The sequence below is a fragment of the Megachile rotundata genome, chromosome 2, assembly GCF_050947335.1.
Source record: "Megachile rotundata isolate GNS110a chromosome 2, iyMegRotu1, whole genome shotgun sequence".
NCBI classification, from domain to species: domain Eukaryota; kingdom Metazoa; phylum Arthropoda; class Insecta; order Hymenoptera; family Megachilidae; genus Megachile; species Megachile rotundata.
The window spans coordinates 22,466,993-22,493,216 of record NC_134984.1 but is presented as its reverse complement, the minus strand read 5'-3'; the positions used below and the strand labels follow the sequence as shown (position 1 = coordinate 22,493,216).

The 26,224-nt window shown below is 44.7% G+C and overlaps 1 protein-coding gene across 6 annotated transcripts in view; it reads left to right on the top strand.

Moving 5' to 3' along the window:
• pnt (ETS transcription factor pointed) overlaps positions 1 to 26,224 on the top strand; it is a 102,435-nt gene that overhangs the window by 70,461 nt on the left and 5,750 nt on the right. For 4 of the 6 annotated variants that reach the window (XM_076529024.1, XM_003706805.3, XM_012293702.2 and 1 more), the window contains 3 exons: positions 2,545 to 2,661; positions 7,309 to 7,512; positions 10,549 to 10,815. In XM_076529024.1, the coding sequence (XP_076385139.1) occupies positions 2,545 to 2,661; positions 7,309 to 7,512; positions 10,549 to 10,815 (588 nt within the window). The remainder of the gene's footprint in view (positions 1 to 2,544; positions 2,662 to 7,308; positions 7,513 to 10,548; positions 10,816 to 26,224) is intronic. The other 2 variants (XM_076529025.1, XM_076529026.1) reach the window with 2 other exon arrangements.

Here is a 26,224-nt window from a genome sequence, read left to right as displayed (position 1 = left end):
GAAAAAATAAAGATTCGCTATCACGGTGGTCCGTTCGATAAAGGAGATAAATCAACGATTCGCGATCCACGGAATCCACGGTGGCGTCGACGCGGCTCGTCGTGTTCGATCGTATGCGGCATTCTCAACGAGCCACCCACAGGCGTCGTTTTTGCAAAAGAGTTCGCCGATTGAGATTCCGTCCACGACGCCCAGGCGTTGCGCCGTGGCACGTGGGGTTTTCGATTCGACTCCCATGGGAGTCTTTTCCTTCTCGCCTTTCGATCGTTGCCTCCTTCTATAACGACCACGATTCTATGTCATCTTCCATCGCTTTGCACTCGTCTCACGAAATATTCAAAATATTGCGAATTGTCCTCGCGAACGATGCAGAACTTAATCGTGCGCGGAAAATTTCATGCAGCGAACATATCGATTCTGTGCAGAAAGCGAAATCGAAAAGTCCTCTAGCACTTTTCAATCCGAAGCTTCGCTTTCGACGGACAGGCAATTGAAAATTAGGTATTCGACTTCCTCGGTGCTCCTCGGTCACCGGAAGTTGCCTGTCCAATCTTAAATCGCTTATATCTCGGAAACGAAGCGTCGGATCGCGGAGCGGTAAAGAACACTCCGATTTGTTTCGTCGCCAACAATTTATGATCTCTTCCTGTGATTGTTTACAAGATTTGAATAGGTAACATAGTTACTTATAATACATATTTCCTTTGTACGATGTATGTACAATATTACCAGTATCCATGGAGAATTCCTTGTCGCTTAACAGCGTGTTAGAACCTTCTATCGGTCAGCTCGTTCGAGTTGGCACGAGCGAAGAAGCAAGATTTTTCGAGTCTAAACGACGCCTGGATACTTTTTCTTCCCCCGAGTTCGTAACCGCGCGTCGGTATGCAAATTCACGTTGGCACGCGTGCGTGTGCGTGCGTGTACGTGCGTGGCGCGTAGAGACAAAGGTGCTTATGGGTTACGGGAGACTTACCGTGCGTGCACGCCATACATACCTAATGGAGTTTCGGCGGTACGCCGTTGAAAGAGCTTATAGCCATGCAAATCCAGCTGTGCAGATATCCCTGAGCTCGCCAAAGAAACACGATTTTTATCGACTCGTGCCATCCAATCGTACGTCTCTAACTTCTCCTCGATACACTGTTGCTTTCTTTTTGTATTCTTCTCCGTTCGTTCTTCCTTTCTTTTGGCCTCGCCATTTTCTTTGTAACATTTCTTTTGCTCGTTTCAATATAAAAACCATTCCCCTATTAAAATTAACAAATTTTTAAACGATTCGAAGATTTTCAAAATCGATCATCGACTATATTTGAAATATAACGAAGACGAAGGTGATTATAATTGTTCGTGTTAAGGAACGTAACCTTTCCAAAAGTTGTGGGTGGCGCGTTAGGATCGATGTCGAACGACGGAAAAGAATTTCTCGACGCGCTATCTCGAGCGGCACATTTGATGGTGTATTTCGCGCGAACGCCATAAGGCGTACACGGCGCACGGCATAGAGCAAGCGTACCTACAACCACGACGACGACGCCGATGCACCTGCACCTGCCCGCCAGTTGCACCCCTCTGCAACAACGATGCTATCTAGGATGGTGTGCATGCCCCCTTGCCTGTTCGCTTTCGTTGCTCTTGCCGCCGTCGCCTCCGTCGCCGTCGCCGCGACCGACACCTGACGCTCCTTCGTCTACACGGGTTCCTCTCTTCTCTTTCTGCTACACCCAACTACACGAGCACGCGTCCTTTCTGCGTGTGCACCACTGCTTTGTGAAAAGTACCATTAACCTGGCTTCTCACACACGCGAAGCTCCGCGCTTTCAACTTGTCCGTTTTATCCTTGAACGCCTTTCTTACCACCTACGAGCCGCAGGAATTCGATCGTTTCGGATACCTTTGTTTCTTTTATTACGTAGATGTTACCCGGGAAAAGTTGCATTTCTTGAATACAGAAATCCACGTGCAATTCATTTGTAAAAGTGATAGCTATTACTTCTACTTATCTGTACAAAGTCTCGTATAAGTATTAACCCTTTGCACTCGAAGATAATTTTACTGTTTGCAAACAGCAACTTCGAAATATTAATTAAAATGTTAAGTGACTTCTTTTGAAGTTATTATTTCTCTACTAATAATTTCCACTATTGTCTATTTTACTATGTTTATACATCACATAAGCACTATTATAGAATTAATTAAATAATGCTTCTTTTAAATTATTGTATTACATCCAATGGCGCCTAAGAGGCGCCTCTCGAGCGCAAAGGGTTATGATGAACGTACGTATGGAGAAGAAAGAGTTAGTCAAGTATTGTATATTAAATTTTTAACTTGTGTCCATTGCACCTGTTACTTAAGATAATCATTGCCGAATAAAAGGAAGAATATGCATGTCTGAGAACGTGCCCTGAAACGCGGTGTCATCGACACGATAGGAAACGCCTTTAACAAAAATCACATGTACTGATATACGCGAACGACCGTTTTAGCGTTTCTTTCGTGCGTACAGTCGTTTAATCGATGTATTATCTTGTGTTGTTGTAGATATACCGGCGCAAGTGCCGCCGTTAACACCTGGGACCAACAAGAAGATGACCGAGGCCCTAGAGGCCTCTTTCGCCTCGTGGGAGAAGGAACGAGTCCGTCTGAACATAACCAAAGGTGAGTGCCGCCTTTTTCTCCTCGTTTCGTTACTCGCATACGTATTCCAGCCTCGCGGAAACCTCTCCTTTTCTCTCTCTCCTTCTTTCTTCGTGCACGTTCCACGGCGTACAGGTTTCTCAACGACTTCTAATTACAGGATCATTGCCGCGATACCTCGATTCGACTCGACTCAGTTCGATTCGATCCGATTCCATTCGCGAACCTTTGACGTTTTCATCGAAACTACGTACCCATCCTCGCAGAAGCGATCGTAATTTTGGCACGATGATCGATAATGATCGGCTTGGCAAACGTAATTTATACCAGGCTACTTGATCATTCGGATGAAAGAAACTCGTTAATTAATAGTGGAGCTCTTCCCTTCTCGTCTTGGTGATATAACGAGAGACAACCGTGTTCGGTCGAAAAGGAGAAAGTTGTATTTGGAAAATTTATACAGGCATCAGTGACATATATGTATCAATGATTTCTATCTCAAATTCGAAAGTGATCGTAACTCACGATTAGCAGAATTAATTGGACACTTAACAACACCTATAACTCAGAGAGAACAAATTCCTTTAACTCGTAACGATCGAGGTTTTAACGAACTGTACTTCGATTCAACGGGAGCAGTTTTTGTATCGATGGCTACATTTGGTACTGTTCATTGAGACATCCTCGAAAGACGAAGACACGTTACATTGCTATACATTTTTGTATTTAATTTTTTCTTATTTCTCTTTCACTTTGCATACTACTCGACCAGGCTATTTTAGCAGGACCGGTGGATAATGAACTGTAATAGCGTGTATTTGTCGGTGACAATGAAAGCGTTAAGAAAAAATGAAAGACTCGATAAAAGTAGAAACAGATAGAGTTTCTCGATTCGTTGCACAATGGTTCACGGTCGAGCGCGAACAAGAGAAATTTTGTCGAAAAATCGGCGCCAAAGGACGAGGAGAAAGAGGAGTGCGGCGGAGGAGAAGAGTGCGTGTCGGTCGAAAAACAGGGAAAAAATTGTATGGTGCGTGAGTGCGCGAGTGCGTGGAGAGAGGAGACGCGATGTGATGTGATGTGCGACGAGGCGGCGATGTGCAGGAATTGTGAATGTGATGTTGATGGTTCTGATGGGGAGCCGATGCCACACATCCGGTATGCGCATTCAGAGCCACGCGGGTGTGACGTTACTTCCGGTCTACATGCCCCGGGTTCGTACCCTCCGGCCAGATCACCTACAGTCTGACCTCTGTGAACCTAACGAGCAACCTCGCGGCGTCGTTCCACTTCGAACGGACCGTCTACTCGCGCCGATTCTATTTTTTCTTTCTTTCTTCCTTCTACAACCCCATCTCCCTTTCCTTTCTCTTTTCTTTACTCCGGTTCTGTTTTGTTTCCAGTTATATCCTTCTTACGAGCTAACCCGTGGCTATAAATTAAAACGTAACAAGATTGTTTCTGGCAGCAACGTAGAAAATTTTTACCAAATTAAGACTCCGGAGATTTTGATAATGACAGTCATCTTAGACCTTGACTTACATTTAAACTTGAACATGAATCTAAACTTAGGTCTACGCTTAATCCATGCTTAAAGTTAAACTCGGGCCTATACTCGGATCTAAATTTAGATCTAGATCTATATTTAGTTGTACGTAAACTTGAACCTGAACTTACATCTCGAAATTCGACTCGGACCTACTCCTACAGTTAAACTTCGAGCGTCGATTAGCGACTCACGGCATTTCCTTTGGTTGTCAGTAAACGGAATTAGCGAAATGGTAACATAAAAGGTTCACTGTCGATGTTAGCCAGCTATTCGCACGCGTGTGCTACAACCGTCGAAGAAGCACCTGCTGCAAGGGAACACGGCGTGCATTTACGATTGCATTGCAGGACGTCAGAGTCTTCTGACGCATTCGTTATTATGATTTATTCAGAATCTGACTTTCTTATGAATAATAAGCGCCGCCAAGGATGCATTTTCTTCGTCGAATCAGCACGATTCGTCACGTATCGTTCGGCCACGCATCGACAAATTGTTCTTCGACACTTGGAACTTGCAACCCCTGTTACTCGACCGTTTATTCCTTTTTCCGACGCTTTCGTATAAACAGAACGCAATGTTTTTATTTCTCGCTTCCCCAGTCGAACGAACTGAATATTTTTCAGCGATCCTTTGTTCTCTACCGTTTGAATTTTGCGCATAATTTAGAATTCGTGAATCGCGTAAATTCGTAGTGGCACGTGTCGCTCGATCGTAATGAATAGAATTATTCTTCTTCGGACAGACGACTAATGAATTTTTCAACGGCCCTGTGCGTCATAATGCTCGCTACGATGCTCAGACAATTAATTAACGTCATAAATGTTATACATATTTTGCTGTTTTACGATCGTTGCTCAAATTATAACCGACATACAAATTATAGTATAATCGATTATCGTTCATGAAAAAATACCATTTGAGCTCGAATGATTATTCTGCTCGAATAACAGAATTGTTAGATAATAAGACAATTGTTTTCGCATGAAATTTTGTATAAATTATATGAATCTTTTAACGCTCGGAAGCAAGGGAGGAAAAGCAAAAGCGTTGTCCACCTGTTCACGAAGACTAGAAGAAATTTATCAGCGAAGAGCAGGTATATCGTATCGTAGGTAAACTTGGTCCTTGTGTAACGCAGACGGTTCCTAAACCAACCCTCCAAAATCACAGTCGGTATTTTGTCGATTATTGTCGTAAAAGGTTCTACGCGTGGCACCTGCGACGGCTATTTGCGTTTAAGGATCGACGATTTTTAACATTTACGACCGCTTTCGGACACCTTTGACAATCGACGTTTTCTTCGGTGGGAAAGGCGCACTGTACTCTGCAATTATTTGCGGAAAATTAAACACCTTCGATTTAGTTAGCTTAGTCGATCGGAAATTTATAAATCTGGAAGCTAAATAATTGGAATATTAGCGAGGCTGAAAGGTAATAAAAGTTCTAGCATGCGTGCTTGCACGCAGGTCGCCGAAGTCGTTTAAAGAGACGATAAAAGTGGAAGGTACACGGTAAGACATTGAAAACAGCCGGCAGGAACGCGAAAGAAGAGGGAGAAGATCGATCACGTAGTGGTTGTATGGCCATATCGAAATGTTTAGTCGTAGCTTCGATCTCGCGGATCGGTACGTGACTCGCGAGTCTAAGGCGGTTTTTATGAATGAAAGACGGGCTCGCGAAGAGGGCCGCGTTCGTGGAAAACGAGCAAGCGGATCGACGCGGTGCGATGCGGTGCGACGGATCGTTCCACGGCGATAATACATAAATAGAGGAAAGGTGAGAGAGCAAAGAGGAGACCCCGAGCCACGCCAAGTGTCTAACGGCACGGCACGATCAAAGCGACCGCCGATATTTGAGGATCGCGCCGATGTTTGCCGAACTTATTCCTTGTCAGCATTGTTAACAGACTCTCCCCCACTTTTTCGTAAACCTATCCCACTCGTTGCTTAGTTTCCTCGTTCTTTCTTTTCTCTAGTTTTAGATTGCTCCTTTTATTTCACCTCCAAGTTTCCTTCGGTATTCGTCGTACGTTTTTCTCGTGAATCGGAAAGCGTTTAAAACGCGACACGGGAATAAGTAGGCAAATCTTGGTCGAGAGCGTCTCTCGCAAACCTGCTTAGCAAATAACCGAAATAAATAAATGTTTGTGCATAAGGGAAGCTCGCTATCGTTCCTCGTGACCGGCGAGCTGTTCGTTGATTCGCTGGCACAGCTTTTAATCAACCGTACCGCAATAGGCTAATCTAGGCAATTAGTTTCCTACGACGTAATCAGCCGGCAGATAAGGTGAAATCAGCGGGTGGGAGTTAAAAGTCCTGTATTACATTAGATTACGCTCGGTGCATTATCACCGGCCGGAGTGGAATACGCATCGAGATCGCGGAGAGAAGGCCGAGGAGAAATCGGGGGGTTTCGCTTTCGATGCTTTCGTCGAAAACGTCTAGCAATTTCACCGACGAATTCTTTCGGACGATTCGTTTACGCACGTTTCGACGAATCGATGGCGAGCGTCGAAGCCGAAGAGAAAGGAAACAGCCTCGCGCGTTAGAACGGTTCGTTCGTAATTTCTGTTTGCATTATGAGCCGAACTGTACTTTTACGCGGGAAGATACCGCGAAACAATGCAAGACACGCGTGCAAATATGGGCGCGCACCTCAAATGGGACATTCCAATGTTTCTCGGTATTACTTCTACCAAAGATGGCCGGGCCTGAGCACCGATCATGTCGTCAACCCGACGCTATATATCTCTCTGTCTCTCTTTCTTCTTCGAAAAGCCTTTGTGTCGTTCGGCGATGTTCTTCTTCGTGTTTCTTCCATCGTGATATTTTATTCATTCTGCTCCCCTATCTCTACCTTTAACTCGAACCGCGCAAACGCTTAATTAGCGTAGCTTTCTTCCACCGGTAGATACCTCTCTTCGGCTCTAAGAAAGTTCAGACTCCTACATAGATAAGTATAAGTTTCGACTAGTTAAGAACTATCTCGAGCTTAGATAATTAATTAACTAGAGTTTCAAAAAAATTTGGGTAAATTCAAGATGCTCGAGTTAGCCAATTTTAAGTAGCTCACTTTAACCTAAATTACGATATCTGTGCTAAGTCGATAATATATTTCAGACCCGCGGCAATGGTCGGAAGCAGCTGTAGCTCACTGGTTGCACTGGGCAATCGGTGAGTTTTCTCTGGAGGGTGTGGCGATGCAACCCTGGCAACACATGACAGGGAAACAGATTTGTGCCATGGGGAAGGAATCCTTTTTGGCACGTGCTCCAGCCTTCATGGGCGATATCCTGTGGGAACACCTCGAGCTTCTACAGAAAGGTACGTGACTTTTTCTCTCTTTCTCGCGTAGTCTTTCGATCGATTATTTGCTACCACGATTGACAATCAAAAATCACCCTCGTCGACTATTAAGAGCTCGTACTTCTTCAAAGAAGGATTAAGTCACGCTTTCGAGTAATCTGTCCCCTAAGTAGCAGAACACAGGTTCTATAAAATGTCCGATCGTCCCGTTCTCCGGTAGCGAAGCCGGAAGAATCGTTTTCCTAGCACCAAACAGATTTCCATCGGACAGAGAGAAAAAACATCGATCGAATTTCCGTAAAATCGCAATGTCACGGCAGGTACGAGCAGAAACTGGCCACGAACAATGGCCGGTTCGTGTTTGCGAGACGCGAATCCTCCCGTTGCCCTCTTCAGCGTCTCCCGTGATGGTGGCCTGTCGTGTTTCGAAGCGTTTCGAAGCGTTGAATCGGCACGTTTTATTCGAACTAAGGAGAGAATAGGAAGGGAGGGAAAAAAAAGCGGAGCCGCGCCATAGAAACTCCCACTCCGGATATCCTGTGCCACCAGAATGCTCCCGTGCCATTGCCTCGGCCACTTAGGTGGTTTTCGGCTCGTACCGTGCGCGTACTCGTGTTTCGATTACGAGATTCTACTCGAGATAGAACCCTGGATCCATTTACAATGGGATCGGACAATTTTCACGGGAACAGGGAGGAAATTCAAGTGCTCCAACGCCGTTGGGACCGTTTCTTTCAGTATTCTTGGAGATGGACCATTTTTACCGCGAATAGCCTTACGATGGTCTTTTTTTTTGATGGACAAGGAGAAACCCATCCGAAATGGTTAGGGAGTAGGTCAATTTCCCGATGATTCGGATGATGGTTCAGCCATGGTAGCAAGTTGATCGGATATTTCGTCGATGAAACTTTTTATCGTCGTATTTGTATTCTTTCGAGATTGATGTTTAGAACGATTAGAGGGTAGTTTAGATTTCTGATCATTCGAATGATGGCGTTGATTATACTTATTGTATTCTTATTTATGATATTTTTCAAAGAACGTACTTGAAACGATTAGGGTTAAAGTGCACCGTCGCATCAAAGAATCGAAGACGGAATAGATATCCGTAGCCCGATATTCGCTTTATTCGGCTTCTGTTCGACAAAAATCTTTGTCGAAGATCGTTGTCTGTTATTTGCGATCCGCTCGGTGCAAGTATCGTATATCGTTCGCCAAAGGAAGTTTCCCTGGAACTTCTACATCTTCGGTAAGAGAACACAGGAAGGGCGTGAGCGAACGAAAGAGAGAGGCAGATAAATGACCATAAGAGTGGATGAAGGGAGAAAGAGGAACATAGACAACGACGGTGAACAGAGAAGCTATGAAATGATCCCGGGCCGGAAGCGGAGGTTCACCCATGATTTAATTCCCTGTTAAGTAAAAGCCCGTACTTCCTTATCGATTATTCGTGTCGTCCGATCGACCAGAGAACCGCGATTCGATCGACTGATTCGATTCGACACGAATCTCGTCGAATGCAACATTTTTTCCTCTTCCTATTTCGCAACCAACTTTTTTCGGCTTTCGACCTTCTTTACCTGTAAACCCGCGTGGGCCGTAAAAATAATTACATTCTTTTGCTCCGGTATTCTTTTTATCTGCTTCATCGTGTGCTGTTTAAAATTTATATTATATAGCGTAATAGTATTACAGTTTACGTTCGTGTTACGATAGGGGTTCACGATGAAATCGAGAATAGACATAATGGGACGTTGTTTAAAATTCGCATACAGAATTATCGTATTACGAATCTCCGCTTTCGCGACATTCTGATAACGAGCACGATAATATACCGTTTCTCCGACAAAACTCGGATTTTTGGCTTCGCTATAAAGCACTTTTAACAATGGGAAATCGTAATTCAGCACGGTTCGTGCTGGTACACGCGCGTACTCGCGACATAGCGTGGGTAATCGCTTTGATTTCGCGAACGAGAACGGATATTAGGAAACTCTCGTGCGCCGTAACAGAAAAAAAAGTAGAAACTAAAAAGCTGTATCCTCCCGTTGCAGACACGATCGAATCATTTGATGAAACACGGTGATCGTCCTTTCGCTTCGCTTACAAGCGAATTCTGTCGTTTTCTGTCGTTTCGTCGACATTCCTTTCGTAACGCTTCAATTTCTATTTCTTCTTCTTCTTCTTCGTTTTCCTCTTTCTCGTTGAAATACCGAGTAAAAGATACGAAACTATGTTTGCCCATTTGTTTAAATTTTCTGTCAGATTAGAAATAAAAAATTGCGTAGTTGAGAGGAGGAACTTAAAGCGAACAAAACGATACATCTGTAAGAAAGAAATCGAAAGCACGTCGAGCATGTTTCCTTTTTCAAGGAATTCGAACGCGTGGAACGAGACGATCAAAGTAACTTATTTCGAACGTACGTACAGATAGAAGATTGCTCGTCGGCGATCCGATCGAAGATCGTTTTTTCATTTCTGCCCAATGTTGTTTCTCGATCGGAAACGTAGAATCGTTGCCGGTGAATCACGCGAATGGCAATCGTCTCCTTCGCAATAATGGCCGTAATAATGGAGCACGCGGTTAGATCGTTCATCACGATTACGTTGTTCACGATGCTCCGACGATAAAAACGAAGACTCGATTTTACACACGCGGGCCGTGCCGGCGTAATTGGCTTAATGACACGGAATTCTATAATCACGACGATACACGCATTAATCACACCTCTCGTGATATCTGACCGTCGTTTAAACAACGCTTCTAAGTAAATAGTGGTAACCGTAATCGAAGGTCGAACACGAACAAGAAAGATCGAACGATATTCCTCTTCTTTCTCGTATCGGTCTTCTTTTTCTTGTATGATCATTTTTTCGTAAGAAGAGACCATCGTATCGTTAAGCTGGTTACTATCCTCGCGAATAGTCCCGTCTAGCGACCAACGTTGTTAGTTGCGAGAACGAGGAAGAAAGAGGATCAAGATCGAGCATAATCGGTCGAAGAAAGCGTGGCACAAACTCCCGAACTGAGGATTTGTTCCGTTTTCCATCCAGATGTCGACGCGGCGAAGGCCTCGCTGGAGAACGTGCCTGCCAATGTGTACGAAAGCGTATGCGTGCCAGATTTAGGTGATTTCTTGGGATACCAAGGGACGGGGCATCAGGTGGCGACGCCGGAACACAAGAGTCCAGCGACGCCCGCTAGTTCCACCACCTCGAACTCGTCGTCGACGAACCCTCGAACCGGGACACAACCGTCGGCCCCGTTGCAACCACCCTCCGCCACCGCCTCTCTGCCATCGAGACAGTATCATAACGATGGTAAGTTAACTTTAAGTCGAATCGATAGACTTTAGATTACTCGGTTCAGGCTATTTTTATTCAGGAACCGATGTTTAAAGTCGCGCGCGACGGTAATACGAATATAGGGGCAAGGTTAAGAGCGAAGACTCGGCTAGGAGAAAACGAACAGCCTATTAGAGGGTTATCCGAGAGAGGATCCTGCTCGGAACTCGTGGGTAATTACAGTCGAATCAAAGGATATACATCTAAATGAACGGTTATTTGGGAAAAAAGGTTAATGTTGCGGGCCCTTCTAGCGGCAAACGCAGGAAGTACCGTGTCGAGGAAACTCGTTACGATAATATCTACTCGACGTGAAAATTTCGGGATACGTGTTCGTAGAGCGTCGTCGCGAGTACAAAGAACGCGTAAAAAAAATGTAATTTCTGTCCGATCGACGGAGTCTAGGTGAGGCTGAAATCGCGCGACACGAGGTCGGTTTATTTATTTTCCCCGATTGCAACGACGAACGAAAGCGGTTGCGACTCGGCAGAGGAGTTTCTCATTGTTACGTCAGGGTTGCTGATAGCATCTCTCGGTTCGCCGCGTTTGCACGTGTTGCCACAGGTCTCTCATTATCGTCGTTGTTCGCCTCTCGTTTAACGTTTCGTCGTCGTGTTCGTCGTCGTGTTGGTCGTCGACGTTAACGAAGATCCTGGCGATTTCACCGGTGGCCCTTCTGCTCCCGCTAGAAATCGACTCGACGAGCCGTTTAGAGGTCGACTTCCATCCAGTCAGAGGGTGGATTGCAATATCTGGTGGGTCGTTGATGGTGCGCAATCCGTGCCGTGATTCACCTTATTCTCGCTGTTTTCATCGCTGAACTCTGACGCAACTCATTCAGTCTGAAGGACTCGTTGTTCCAACCGCGAACAATGGAAAACGCGGGCCAACGGAACGTTAACTGGGAGTGGAGCGTCCCATTCATCTCGGAGCAGAGCAATTTGTTGTCCTGGATTTTTCCTTGTTTCCCGACTACTGACCGTTACCGACCACCCGTGGGACACGGGTCGTTTACGTTTGGGTCATATCTTCCGCCAAATTTATAGACACGCGAACAAAGATTAAGCACTTTGTTCCTGGAAGTCGTTCTTCGCGGATGGCTACTGTTATACCTTTGAATCTGTAACGAAGTTGCATTATTCTGGAAAGTAACGTTATTCAACTTTGACCTAGCTCGACCAAACGTCTCGATCTCGGATAGAGTCTACTCGAGGTTACTCGACTTTGACGAAAAGTTTATTCGCGTTCGGTTCCTACGAACACGTTTCTAACTGAATCGGTGCTTCCGTATCCACGACGTGTTCGTACACATAACCAATTTCATTCAAGCAATCGGAGTCAGTTTGTTATCCAGTAAGAACACGCGTGTTCGGCGCACGCGAGTGGATCGTAGCCGACTCGAATAGAACGGAACGGAGTAGAACATTATGAAGCGAGCGTTCGTAGCGTAGGTAACAATTACCTAGCCAGGGGCCTTACGTCATTGCAGCAGTGACCGTGGGTGAACGAGGGAAAGTCGGGCCCTCTGCACGCTTCGCCGCGGACAATGAAGACGACGCCGCGCCATACCGCCTCTTCCCATCCTCGCTTTTAGTCCAATAACAAAATACTCCCGCAATAACCGCGCATACTCTGTCATCGCCCGAAACTATTTTCCAATTTCGATCTGCTAATTTTTTACTCGTTACTTTCGTTTGGGCGAAAAAGTTCTCGGTCCTCGAACAGCGTCGAAAAAGGTCCAAAATTAAATTTAATTCGCTGGAAGGTACAATGTGAAATTTTTAATTTGTCTCTTAAGTTAAAGACAAAAATTTGGAGATAGTTAAATTGCGAAACGATTACGTGAGATATTATGGAAACTAGCACGATACAATTTCACGCGTTACATAATGTATCGATACGTGCGTTAAACTATTCGTCGTTGTTTATTTTGCTATAATACAGATGGTTATTTCGTCATTCCGTGACAGGCGTTTCCACGGTAAAATCGTCGAAAGATTTTGCATTAAGGCTTGGCGAACTGTATCACGTTCGGTGTGCACGTAGAACGTGTCGTTGCAAGACGACCAACACAGACGACCGTATAATAGACTCATTATTTCTGCTTGCCGGAGCACTGTTACGTTGTGTATCGCGGCTCTTCGAGGTCTCTGGTTCGACTCTCGCTTATCCTCGCTTTCGACCTCCTCCTCTTGGAACCGATGCATTACGTTACTATTGCACACATACACGCACTCCTCGACTCTCTCAACCTTTCCAATCCCAACGCGAATGATAAATACGCGTCGCAAACAATAAAAAAAAACTCGAAGACTTCCAATCAATTATTTTACATTTTAAACGTATCCGGAGAAGTTGAAGTTTGTGATTATCATTTTTTTCTAGAAAAGATTTCTTGTTACTTAGTGTCTTATGAATATTCGGTATTTACTGTTCGCTCATTGCAACACGAATTCTAGTTATTGAAACAAATCGGAAAGCCTCGTACATATTTTTGGCAAGAGCAATTTTTTAGTCAGATTGAAAAACGAGCAGACTTCAACTTGACCTAACGAACCGACAGAATTGAACTCGTAACCACCGCGTGACGATCGATAAATCGACAAGTTCCCTTTATCGAAAAGATCAACATCGAAGAACATCTATTCGAAACGTCGAAGCGCTATATTTAAAATATCAAAGTGGTAGCAAGTAGGCTTTTGTGTTTCGAAAGCGAAGCAAACGTTTCACGAATACCGAACGAAGAGATCGATAGGAACTTCTTGGAGCCTCGAAGCGTTTGATCGAGCAATTTTCGAGGATTACTGTTCATCGAGGGGTTCATTCGGTGCTTCGTGTCACGTATCTCATCGCACGTGCACGCACACGGTCGCGCGTGAATAAATTAAGAGGAAGGCAAAAGCAGTCGAATCCCTGGTCGGCAGCTCGACCGATTCCAACAGTTTACTGACACCCTGGCCAAAAAAGGCACGGCCATCGTGTGACGCCATTCGATACGTTTATGGAAAGGTTAGTCAATCGTGCCGACGAGTAACAATTGATTATTTGTTAAGCAACCACTGCGTGATAACCAACCGAAGGTTGGCCACGCGGCATTTTGATTCGACCACGGGTTATTTCTTCTTTCGTTTTTTCGACCATGAGAGTTGTACGTATAAGCTCTTATAGAAGCTTATGAAATTTCATTTTTAGTTAACAATTGTGCAAAAGACCGGTGAAAATCTCTGAAGAAAAATTGTAGATCCCCTCGGGAGGAAGGAATTCTTTTCTTCCTTTTCTTCTGGAAAACAGTGGCGCACGTGTGCGCTGAAAATGCCAGGAGAAAGCGATCGCTTCGATTAAGGGGTCTTTCGGGGTTCAATCGAGGAGGTTGCTTTGATATTTCGGTATTGGATGTCGTTGGAACGAGTTGAGCAGCGCTGTTGAAAATGGAAAGGTGGAAGGGTGAATGAGTCGAGACGTTGAATGGAGGGTTCGAAGGGTGGAAGGATTTTTAAAGGATGTTAAAACTGCTGACATACATACTATAACATTAAATTCATCGTAAGCTTTTACGATAATCCTATAACATCTTTTAAAGCGACTTTGTAACATAAACGAGTGCAGAAAATTAGTCGAATATATCAATGTCTATAGAATGAGTGCAAAAAATGATTAAAAAAGAAAAATTGCCGGAGTCTCGCAGAGTGACATCGATTGAATTAAAGAAACAGTCTGACGGCATCAGAATTAATGCGTTGCATATAATCATCGTTGCTAATGATTACCTTCCAAGTTGTTTCTTCCCGCCTCGAATACATAATTGCCAGTGTTTCATAAGGTCCATTTAAGCCACGTTTACACTGGTACATACGAAATAAATCACAGTCAGGTAGATCTCCCTTTATAAATGCTACCGAGTACGCTGGATTTTCCTTGCAAAAATCATTTTAAATTCCTAAATTCCCGAGAATCTAGAGCTTCCAAGAAAAACCTTGAAAAAACTTGGAAACCGAATAGAGAGGAAAAACCTAGAGAGAACCTAATCTATATTAAACCTATCTCTCCTCTACGCTTCCTGTTAACTAAGGAAAAGCTAAACCGCTACATCCGTGCATGCTACATAATTTCAATATCTTTTACGTGCTTTAATATTCTATAAATTAATATAAAAATTCACGAACCATTAATTCTACTTAAGTAAATATCCACCATTTTTTCGTACCCTTATATAGCAATGTAGTTCGACAACCAATTAACATGTCGTCGAAAGTACCCCCGTAGAAAAACAAACCAATAGAAAACAGGGTCTGCGATAGAAGGGTGTTAGAGGGTGAACATATGCCAACAGGGTCTCGTAGAATTGTGCAAGGCTGCGGAACAAACGCTATTAAACGGGGATGAAGGATCCAGAAAGAGAAAGAATAGGGTAGTAGAGGGATGAAACCAACCACGAAGGGAAAAGGCGTACGCAGAGGGGAGAAGGGATGATGGTGGACGCAGGTTGTATTCATTCACTCGTTCATTCATAGTTCGTACACCGCCTCGGGGGTCTACAAAGCCTCTCGCTCATTCAGAACTCACGACACGACCACGTTATACGTGTATGTGTACGCGTGTACGTATGCGTGAACACGTATGCGTGTGAGGGTATTTTTTTCGTCCCTTCTTCCTGTCCATGTATACATACAGCGAGGAGTGAAACTGAACCAATCGAATCGTTCTTTCAGAAAATTAATACATATTCAATTTTTATATTTTTTATTATTTCTTATTAATTTTATCGTTGAATATACCCTACGTTTTAAGTGATCGAATCTTTCGAAGTGGCTACATCCTCGCAATTTTTCGCTACGCGTATATTCGGCAGATAAAGAAGTGTAAATCATCGTTCGATAAATATTTCATCCAACTAGTAGCTAACGTGTACGTACGAGAATTTTCGTAAAAATAGAGCGCTATCGATTCGCTCGTACTTTACTGCGCATACATCGTCTTCATGGTCGTTTTCGATCTTCCCTTCGTGATTGGTAGCTGGTAAGAGAAAGAAGAAGAGAGAAGGTAAGAAAGATGGATATAGCAGTGGAAGCTCACGTTACAACCGGAAGCCGTGTGGCAAAGAGAGGAGCGAAAGAGAAGGAGGAGTCCTACCCCAATATTTCGAGGAGCAAGATAGTTTTATAATGTTCTCGAGTGCTCCTCCCTTAATGCACCCCTAAATGCAGCACCCTCCTTCAGGCTGGCTGCGTGACGGTATTGTTGCTCACTTGGAGAGACCGAGAACAGGAATCGAACAGATGCAGAAATAGAGAGGAGCTCTTACGAAGTACGTACACACGCACGAATGTGTACGTACATCATCTTGCGCGACAGCTTTTCGAACGAATACGTTACGTAGCCGCCATTGTGTGCATTAATACCTCGCGAATCAGAGAATCTAGAATTTCCTGCAGATTTTTATTAGTCAAGGACACATTTAGATACGTAGAAGTTTAGAGAAATTATAAATTTCTTTCTCCGTTGCTACATTCGAAATTTCCTGCAGCAAAGAGATGTATGTCAAATCCCAAATAGTCCAACTTCTTAACCTATTTTAAATGTATTAAACCCTGAAATATGTAAAATAATAAACGAGTGTTAGTCGAATTTGTTACTGACTAAATTACTGAAGCGTAAAAGGGGAAAAGGATAGGGGAGAAGGGGGTTGAAAGCATCGACGATCGATCCAAGTTGCAGCGAGTGTAACCCCCATAATGCTCGCATACGCGCGTGTACCTGGCGCAAGGACAAAGGGCGGCGCGTCGAATAAAGGAAACCAGAGGACAGAATAAAAGTAGGAGGTGGCTTGGTCTGGTTCGAGGAGAAACGAACGCGAAGGCAAACGCAAAAGCAAAGCAGCAACGGCGGCAAGAACAGCAACGCGTAGAAACGGTAAAAGCGTGTGCGGAGAGAAACGAAGGCAGCAAGGCGCATCGAACTCTCGTGTCCTTATTGTGCGATGCTCGTAAGTCCCATTACTATTGCCGGCGGGGACTATATAGGAGAAGCCGAGAGAGGCACGAGGCGTAGGGGAGTGAGCACTTCCGGTCCCCTCTGCATCACGTGCGAGCCCGCCGAACAGAGAAAACCCCCGTTTGCCTCGCCTCTCTCTTAGCATCCGGTCTCCTCCGCGTCTCCTCCCCAAGCCAGCCCCCTCTCAAAAATAGGCTAGGCCCTTCGAAGTTGCGACCTCGTATTATTCTACCGAGCGTTTTATAGCTCGCGCCACCGTCGATTCTGACACCAAGGTCTCTCCTTTATTTCGCTCCTCTTCTTCTTCTCTCTACTTCCTCTTTGTCGTTTCGCTCCGTGGAACAGCGAACGTTCGATGGGGTTGATTCGGAGCGCGGAAAATTCGATTCGCTATGGGTAGAATGCAATTATTTCGCGTACAGATTTCGGTTCACGCGTTCCTATCGTTAATGTATGTTATTTGCTACAGTACGTATAATTAGGAGCGTGTATCGAAGTTGATCAGGTGTTGTACCGTTAAGTGGACACCAACCGTAACGATTATGGACAAGTTACCGATATCTTTTCGGCGAGATCTCGAACTTTGAAAACGAAAAATTTGACCGTGTAATTACGAAATAATTACGATCGCAAAAAAACGTTTTGTAGTTAAAACGTAGAACGGCGCGGAACCCGCGAAGACCGCTAATTTCTTTTCCTAGATCCTCCTGTCATTAGTAGATCATCGTCCAAAGAGGAGCGACTGCACTCGCGATACGACATTTGTTCGCGTCGTGTTCCTTGCAACACCGCTTAATTATCTAACGTTACATCGTTAGAATTGCATTTGCGTTCACCTTCGCCAACCGACGTACAGTTACGATAATCCTGTACGTTGCTTCGATGCATAATTGCAATAAATTCGATTGCATTCGAAACGATTATCGATCGAAATTATTCTTTTTAACGCAAAAGACGAGCCGGAAAATGGAAACGTACAAAGGCTAGAAATTTGCTCCGAGTCTGAACTCGAAAAGATTGGTCCAATTGTTTTAGGCACACCGATGTACAGCGAGTCGTTGCTCATTTCGGCGGCGTAACCATTAACCACTCACCCCAATGTAAGCGATCGTTAGACCCGTGGCGCGTTCAATCGCGCAGAAAATATCGCCTCGGTGGCAGCAGGTGGTTGAAGGTTCGAGGGGGCGTACGTGAACCCCTCCCGTGTCCCATCGCCCCACTACCCGTTCGATTTTCCCTCCACGTCGACCGGTATCCCCACCAACGATCCCGTTACCCTCTCTCTCGTTCGATTTCTCCTACCAACGCACCCTTCCACCTCCAGGTTCGGGAGCAGCGACGCGTCGACGAACGGGAAGGCGACTCGCGGATGGTTGCCGCGATACCTTGGAGGGGAACGGTTTGGCAACGGAAGGGGAACGGAAGGGGAATTGTTCGGTGGAGGGGGTGGGTGTCGGGAGAGTGGGAGGAGAGGAAAGGAGAGGCAAGCGAGGACCGGAGAGCGGAAACGGCGCGGCGCTTCGTCACAGTGACACGCGCGCTCACGTCAAGTGGAGAGTGCACGCGAGAAGGAGCCTTTTCTACGCACGATTCCGCTTCTGTTCGTCCCGCGTCGTTTGTGCCGTCTCGAATCGTCGAGTGCCTAACACGAGAGCGAGTACAGTGCTTTGAAACTTGTGCATTCGCATGGGGAGAGAGTGAAGCGGTGTATCCGAGGGTACACCTGTTGCGCGAGTTGCTATCTCTTGGTGATAACCGTTGTGCAGGAAAGTGTGTTTGATCAGTGATAGCCTGTGCCTCGGCGGAGCCGGTGATCCATCGAGAGTTTAATGAACGCAAGAGGTGTGTCTTGGAATCGTCTGTCGATAGAGGAACGGCTCGGAGGATATCGAAGGATCTCAAGGATGCGCATCGCGAACGAGTCGAGGTCGTCGACGCGTCGTCAGAGCAAAGGATCGTCTCGTTCGCGGTCGAGCGTCGCGTGATCTTGGAAAAATAGCGGAGAACGCAGCGGAGGAGGCGGTAGCTCAGACGGATGAGCGCGTGTCTTGGCGCGAGTAGGCGCGCGTCGACCAGTAAGCACCGGCCAGGAAGCAGAGAATCAGGAGGACGTCACGGCGGGCGTCGCGGGCGTCGAGACGTCGCGGCCTTCGGGGCAGGCGCCGGCCATAATCGTCGGCACGTACGGGAACGATCTCGGTCAGGGGACGAGTAGCGGCACAGCTGCATCTTCGGAGATGGTGCTCCACATGCTGGACACGCTGATGACAGGCCACGAACCGTTTTACGCCGATTACCCCTCGTACCAGGAGGCGGAGCCTCTCACCCATCCGCACCACCAGCATCCGCATCAGCACGCGATCGCGCGGAACCAAGGCATGCCGCCCGCGCCCGCGCCCGCTGCGCTCTCCTTGGACGCGACCACCCACACGCCAGGTACACACCCGCTCCTACGGTGTAGGCTTCCTCTCCGAGCCTCGATGCTTTCCTCGCATTTCCCTCCAAATTGCCCCGATTAATTCGATAACGCTTATCTAGATTAGTCTTTTTGCCCGTGGCCCACCGACGCTGCGAACATGCCATCTCCGATATTTGCAACTGCACCGTCGAGTTTACGGAAACGCGAGTTACGCGGATCGGAAAACTAATCAGGTTGATCGTAACTGGTCAGCCGCGTCTCCTCTCTTTCCTTCATTCCACAGTTCACAGACTGACTAACGATCATTAGATAAAATGATGCCTCCTTGGAAAAAGTAACCAATTTGTAAGACCATTAATTGACGCTTGTTAACACTTTGACTATCCGTGAAATCAAAGCAGTGCTTCGCAAAAAGTTTCCCTACTCTTGTAGCCTAAGGACTGACGTTGAAATATTGCATAACGAAAGCGTTGTTACTTTAATAATCAGAATCGAAATGTTGTCATACCAGAAGAGTTAAAATCGAAGCTTTCTCAAGACGATTTGATCCCACTTTGCACTCACTTTCGATCCTCTATTGTTTCCTCAGAAATCATAAATTCGACCGAAGTACCACTCACACGAGTATTGTGCGAAACTAGACAATTGTATCGTTCGAGAAGAAGCTAAAAAGATGAGTGCGTCGGCCATTTTACGTGGATCCGTTGCATGTTGTATCGGTGGACAGTTCCATTGTGGCAAAAGAACGGTTTAGAAATTGAAATTTCTTCGAAGCCTTGACTTTATCTGGATGCAGATATAATCAGAGAGGGAGTCTACATATATAGTTGTTTCCGCCTGGATCGAGTATAAATAAATTGAATCCGATGTCTGATAGGCTTCTCCCGAGGTTTCCAGCATTCTTGTCGAGAAACTCGCACGTTCGCGCACGATTTAAAATTATTGTTGAAACCTGTTGTCTGGTAACCGTGTAACGCTTTTGTTTTAATCCGTTTACATTCATATTCGCCGTTGGTGAATCTAGATCCGTGCAACAGGTTGCTTTCCCCTTCTCTCGTTCTTCATTCATTCAACTCTCGTTCACTTTTTGCTGTACCATTTAAGTCGTTGAATTAATTATAGCATAATGCGCGACTCGACAGACTGTTTCTAGCGTCTATTAAATCCTTTTTTTATCGCGATAACGCGTTCGATCGAAGTAGGTGGTATAACTGAATTCTTGTAAACGATCGCGATACGCGTACAAAATGAGCTGCAATTACGAGCGATCGAAGCAGCGAAAAAAGAGCTATACGAAATAATGTTCGAACGAGATTAGGAGCGAACGAACCCGCAGCCGATAGTCGGTTTAGAAACATTAACGTCGGTAGGCGTTGAATCCGGATCGTAATTACCAGGTGTCCTGTTCGTTATTGCGTAGATAATGTAGATGGGAAGCGGGCTTAATCTTGAAATTTAGAGGATCAAAGTGTTAGCATGCGCGATGGAGGCTGATTCGTGACGCGTCTCGTTCAAACCACTCGTGCCGCGTGCCATTAGGCCGATTACGGTGTGCGGTTAATTGGCCATTCGTACCAAGGTCAATCGTCTACGATTGCATTAAAGTGCATTATCGTTGCAACCAGACGAAAACGCTTTTCGTCGATGCGCGTCAAACGATGACCACCGAATTAAGTATTTTACTATTTCCTTACGGTTAATCCCAACTTCGAACCTTTGCTTTTAGTAATTAACCACAGGAAGTAAACCCGATTGAAAGCGTTTAGTTTATCCGAACCAATTAATTCCACTAAGGATCCAGAGAAGTAAAAGTTGGATATGTCGTTACGTTTCAAGTCGTTAACTTTGATCGTACATTTAACTTACATTTGTTTTACATGAAAGAAGCGAAAATAAGAAGAATTGGTTTAAAAAACTAATTTACATGTATGAATCTGAAACGATTGATGTAAAGTGAAAACCAATTAAAGATTACTTAATACTTCTGTATAACAAGATCAGTAGTTCCACACGGTTTATTCGCGATTCGCTATGGTCTTCTAGATAGGAGTCGGCATCGAGCTCGATAATAACGCTCCCTATTCGCATAATGATCCGTAACTATATCGCTATTTTTAACGCGAGCTTCTTTTGTTCGCGACGCTCATCGCCCTGTAGAGTGCTAGGTGTGGCACGATGTTAAATTGCCATTAAACGTGGTTACTGTGCAAGGTCAGAATTGTGCGCTTTGCAACTCTTAACAGACGCCATGCATTCGTATTGAAATATTATTGCTACTTCCCTGTAATACTATCGATCAATTTCCTGATTAGTTTCGCTACGTTGAAACGGTTGAAAATTCTCCCGGTCGGTGGTCCGCAAAGTTAACTCGAGATTCGCGCGTTTCCCTGAAACGAGTGACAAGGCCTTTCGCGAAATCGAGTGTTTTTAAAACGAGAGAAATATTTAGGTTGTCAGTTATTTCTGCAAATCGCACAAGGAAACTCGAGAAATCACGACCGGAAGCTTGGGAAAATGATAAGTACGCGTTACGAATCGTCGCAACGAGAATGACTACATTGTGGTTAATTATCGCTCGGTCGGACATTTTATAATCTAAACGCGTCGAGACTTCGAAGCGAGTTATGTTCATCTATGCAATCTTATCGACCGAATTAAACTCCGATCGGTAAAAGAAGCAGTATCGATGCAGCGATAATTGCCTGCGTTCGACTCGTGTTAACTTAACGCCGTAAAAAATAGAGTAATTACGCTATTCGGATAGTAATTACGATAGCAAACGATCGAAATCGTATCGGGTAGAAACGAAACACGCGCCAACTGTAAATTTCATAAAATATCAGCGTATCGTCGCGATCGTTGCCGAGCGCTGCAATAATCAGCGAACAAACGACAGCGCAACACAATCGCGTTTAATTAAGCTCTCGGAATAATAGAAGGAGCAGCACGATTCATAAACAACGCATACAAATTTTCCATACATTTCCTCGGGGCGAAGAGCCTCGTACGTGTAGTTAGACGTTTCGGTTGAAAAAACAGTGGCGCGGTTGTGTGCGTCGAGGTGGTTCGCCAGAGTGTGGGAGAGTTCGCAGGTCACCGGTCTACCGAACAATGCGCGATTTCGTTGCCGCCGAGGACGACTTTTTTGCAAGCGTGTATATCGCTCGCTCGCTCCTCCACAATGAGCCGCGTTCCTCGCCGTCATTTCTGCGACATTGTCTTCTATTCCCTTTCGGAACCATTGTCCTCGGCCAGCAATTTTTTCCAATTTACCAACACTTATTAATGGATCGCCGAACGGATAAAATTCCTCGCTGACTCGGCTGTTCTTTATCTTTCTACGTTCTGGAATTTCAAAAGAGGAAATAGCTACGGTATGTTTGGGATTTCACCCTAGTACGAAACTATCGTTCAGAGAGAAACAAGCAATTGTATGTCACCGTCTTATTACAGGCAACGTGTAATTTTTATTATTTCAATATCTCGACTTCACCGATGCGTTCGTTTTATTCTTTAATATCCGTTAATATCCGTTGGACTAATTCAGGACTTATTTTCAAACGTCCAATCACCGTCTAGACTTCTGAGACAGCCTTAGAAATTAATTTATTCGTTAGTGAATATAGCAACATTCTTCGGCTCATACAAGGAATTAATCGATCGCCTTCGCTATTATTATCCTCCTTCATAAATCGCTTAATAAATCGAGTATAAAACTAGCTCAGCGATCATTTATCATTCGCTGCGTCGATTTAGCAAAACAGTTCCGTTTATTTCTAGGAAAAAAATAAAGCGATGCAGAATAGATCAGCAAAAGTCAACGGCAACACAATGAACGATTAACACTGAATCGTCATTGAATTTGTAATAAACCTTGCACGTCGGTCGTGCGGCGCGAACAGCCGCAAACTCGAGGACTAACGCGAAAGCAAATTTATCGTTTCCTCGAATGCCCTTTGATCCTCCACGGAAACAGACACGCGCGCGAAACCTTTTCTCATAATTAGCAGCTTTGCTAACTTCTCTAGCGATCGAATCTTTACAGTTGTCGAAACCGATTAAAAAGTTATTATTCGCTGGTAATGGATTCCGTATTCGCATACGTTTGCCATCGTATTACGAACAGTGCTCCTTAACGAGTTTTTTAACGCTCTATGCACTCGTGTAATTTCGAAGTAACATTCGCCTATGCTAGCTCTCGTTATATCGCCGCTAACGAGATCATAAGAATGTTGGCGTTCTCGCATTATCGTTAACGATCATCGGAGCCCAAAGTAACCGATTTAAATTACCCGAGTATGGAATTGTACATCTGCGAATCAATGAAACGTCTTAATCTTGAAAGATTCCGATACGGGCCGCAAGAACGGGTACGCGAGGAAGAGAAGACAGGAAGTCAGGAGAGAGAGAATCACTATACCCGATGGGAGAAAGAGAAAGATAATAGGCCTTCCGGCGTTGAAAGCGTTCTCGAGCCAGGTTTTAATTTTCGAGAGACCGCCGGTCTGCTCTTCTCAGACCTACACACGAAGCAGAAGCAGCAGCAGCAGCAGCAGAGAAGCAGCAGCTGTGCACGCCGACTGGCGTTTCGTTCGATTTGGCGCGTGCCTCGTCGACTCTGTTGCTGGCTTCGTTGCTTGCTTCGTTGGCTGTGCCCACGCCGTTATTCGTTGCCCGGCACCTGTTCCACAGCTGATACGCGGCTGCTTACTTTTGCTCCCTCCGAACCCTCTTTTTCTCCTCTCTTCTCTTCTCTTCTCTCTCGTGCTGTCACAAAATGCACCGTCTATACGGTTGTTCTTCAAAATTTTGCTCTCTACGTGCTCGAATCGAAAAATACGACCTTTGTACAAGGCCATCGCAACAACCTCCATTGATACCGTACAATCTTCGACTCAAACACTTTTCTGCATTTAACCGAACCACGCGTAGCGAGCGTAAGGCAGTCTATTTGCATTCGAGGTCCTCGTATTTACTAGGAGACCATCCGAAAGTATCATGTTAAAGTTTTAAAAAGCATTTCCATGTCGATAAATCATGTTACTAGGGATTTTCTTACGGTCTGGACAGCCTTCATCTGCTCTAGTTGGATCAGAGAATCTGTTTGCTTCGCTTGTAAAGAAGTTTCGAATATTTTCTTAATACACAGAAGTCGATGTTATGGAATATTTTCTTTGTCGATCGATTAATTTATAAAATTCCCCGAATTTCATAAATATAATTCGAAGCCAAAAAATGTATATTTTATCAGTTAAAGTGACTTCGATTTTATGCGAGATAACGAAACAAATAACGAGTAACAACCAATAATCGCTGTCGAAAGAATGAAATACAGATGAGTCATTTCCTGTGATATAAACCACGATTAATTCCAATAAGATTAAATTATACTAATAAAAACTGACAATAACATTCCTGCAACACGGTCGATGTTGCTAAATTTCCACAAAATTCGATCCAGACGGCAAAAATTCTCGAACCAGCCGAAAAAATGAAAAAAAATGACGAACGAAGATGAGAGAAAAGAGTCGTTGCTCAGGCTCAATTGTTCATCCGTGTGAACAGGCGCGCAGTCTGAATGCTCAGGAATTTTGGAATAGTTTCGGCGCGAGACGAAGACGAAGAGGAAGAAGAAGAAGAAGGAGAAGAGGAAGAAGAAGAAGGAAGGAAGGAAGGAGATGAAGAAGAGAGGGTGCATTTAGGTAGCATGAAAACATGTACCTGATGGAAGCAAAGGCTCGTGTGTAGCACCGTGTGTGCGTGCACACCGTGAGGGCCGGCTCGGAGCTGCACTCCCACGCTCACCGTCCATGAAATAGGGTGCGAGGTGCAGCCACACACCAGCCTGTGCTCTGCAGGTGTAGGTGGTGTACGCAAGGATCCGTCCCTTGGGCCCTATTAACCGTGCCGTTCTTCCAGACCAACTTGGTCACGGCCATGAGAACCCATGCACTAACTCCGCGCGATAACTCGCGGGGGCTACGTTGTTTCCTATAAAAATTTCATAAAACCGAAGTAGATGTTTTTTATACACACCGAAACGAACCGCTGTATTCTATAAAAAAGAGTATCCTGTCACTTGGTTTCGATAACTCGCGGAGGCTACGTTGTTTTCTATAAAAATTTCATAAAACCGAAGTAAATGTTTTTTATACACACCGAAACGAACCGCTGTATTCTATAAAAAGGAGTATCCCGTCACTTGGTTTCAAGTTTATCAAGTAGCGTACGTAAATTTGAAAATTTGCAATTTTTAAGAGTTCCCAATTACCAAAATTTGAAGTTTGAAAATTTTAGTCTGTGTTAATAATTGCATCCTCACGTTTGTTTAATCGCGAACAGATTTTAAAAAAAGAAGTAAAAAAACTAGAGGTTATTGTCTCGCGTTAGCGATGAACTTAAGCGTTGATCTAACGACGATAAATTTGGTCATGCGAATAACGTGTCTTCCGAAAGAAGGAAACAAAAGTCAGGGATGAAATACTGTGCATATGGTGTGCGCAAGGGCCCCTACAGCTTGTTAATGACTTCGTTCTCGTACCAACTTGGTCACGAGCATGAGAACCTTTTCTCTTATGGTGAGATCCTGTGCCCGTGGTGAGGCTATAAAAAGACAGCAAGAAATACGGTTCGTTGTTAAGGAAACTCAAACACCGGCAGATAATAAATTTACGAGTCTATTCGCTGTTCCTTACGATTAAAGAACAACGATGGAAATTAAAAATTTAGAAAGATTTAAACAATTTATAAATTCATGGAATTATGGAATACGAGTGGGTCGCGAAAAATGACCGTTTTCGAAAGTCTCACCCTACGAAACTTTGAGAAGCCCTGTGCTCTCCCTAGGCTTCGCTGGATGCATCGCTGTATTATATTATGAAGTTATACTATGCAAACATTGTCGAAATCCGTTCGTACTTTTCATTGATAAACGATAATTGTAGCAGACGGGTCTCGAGTATCGTCAACGAGGGG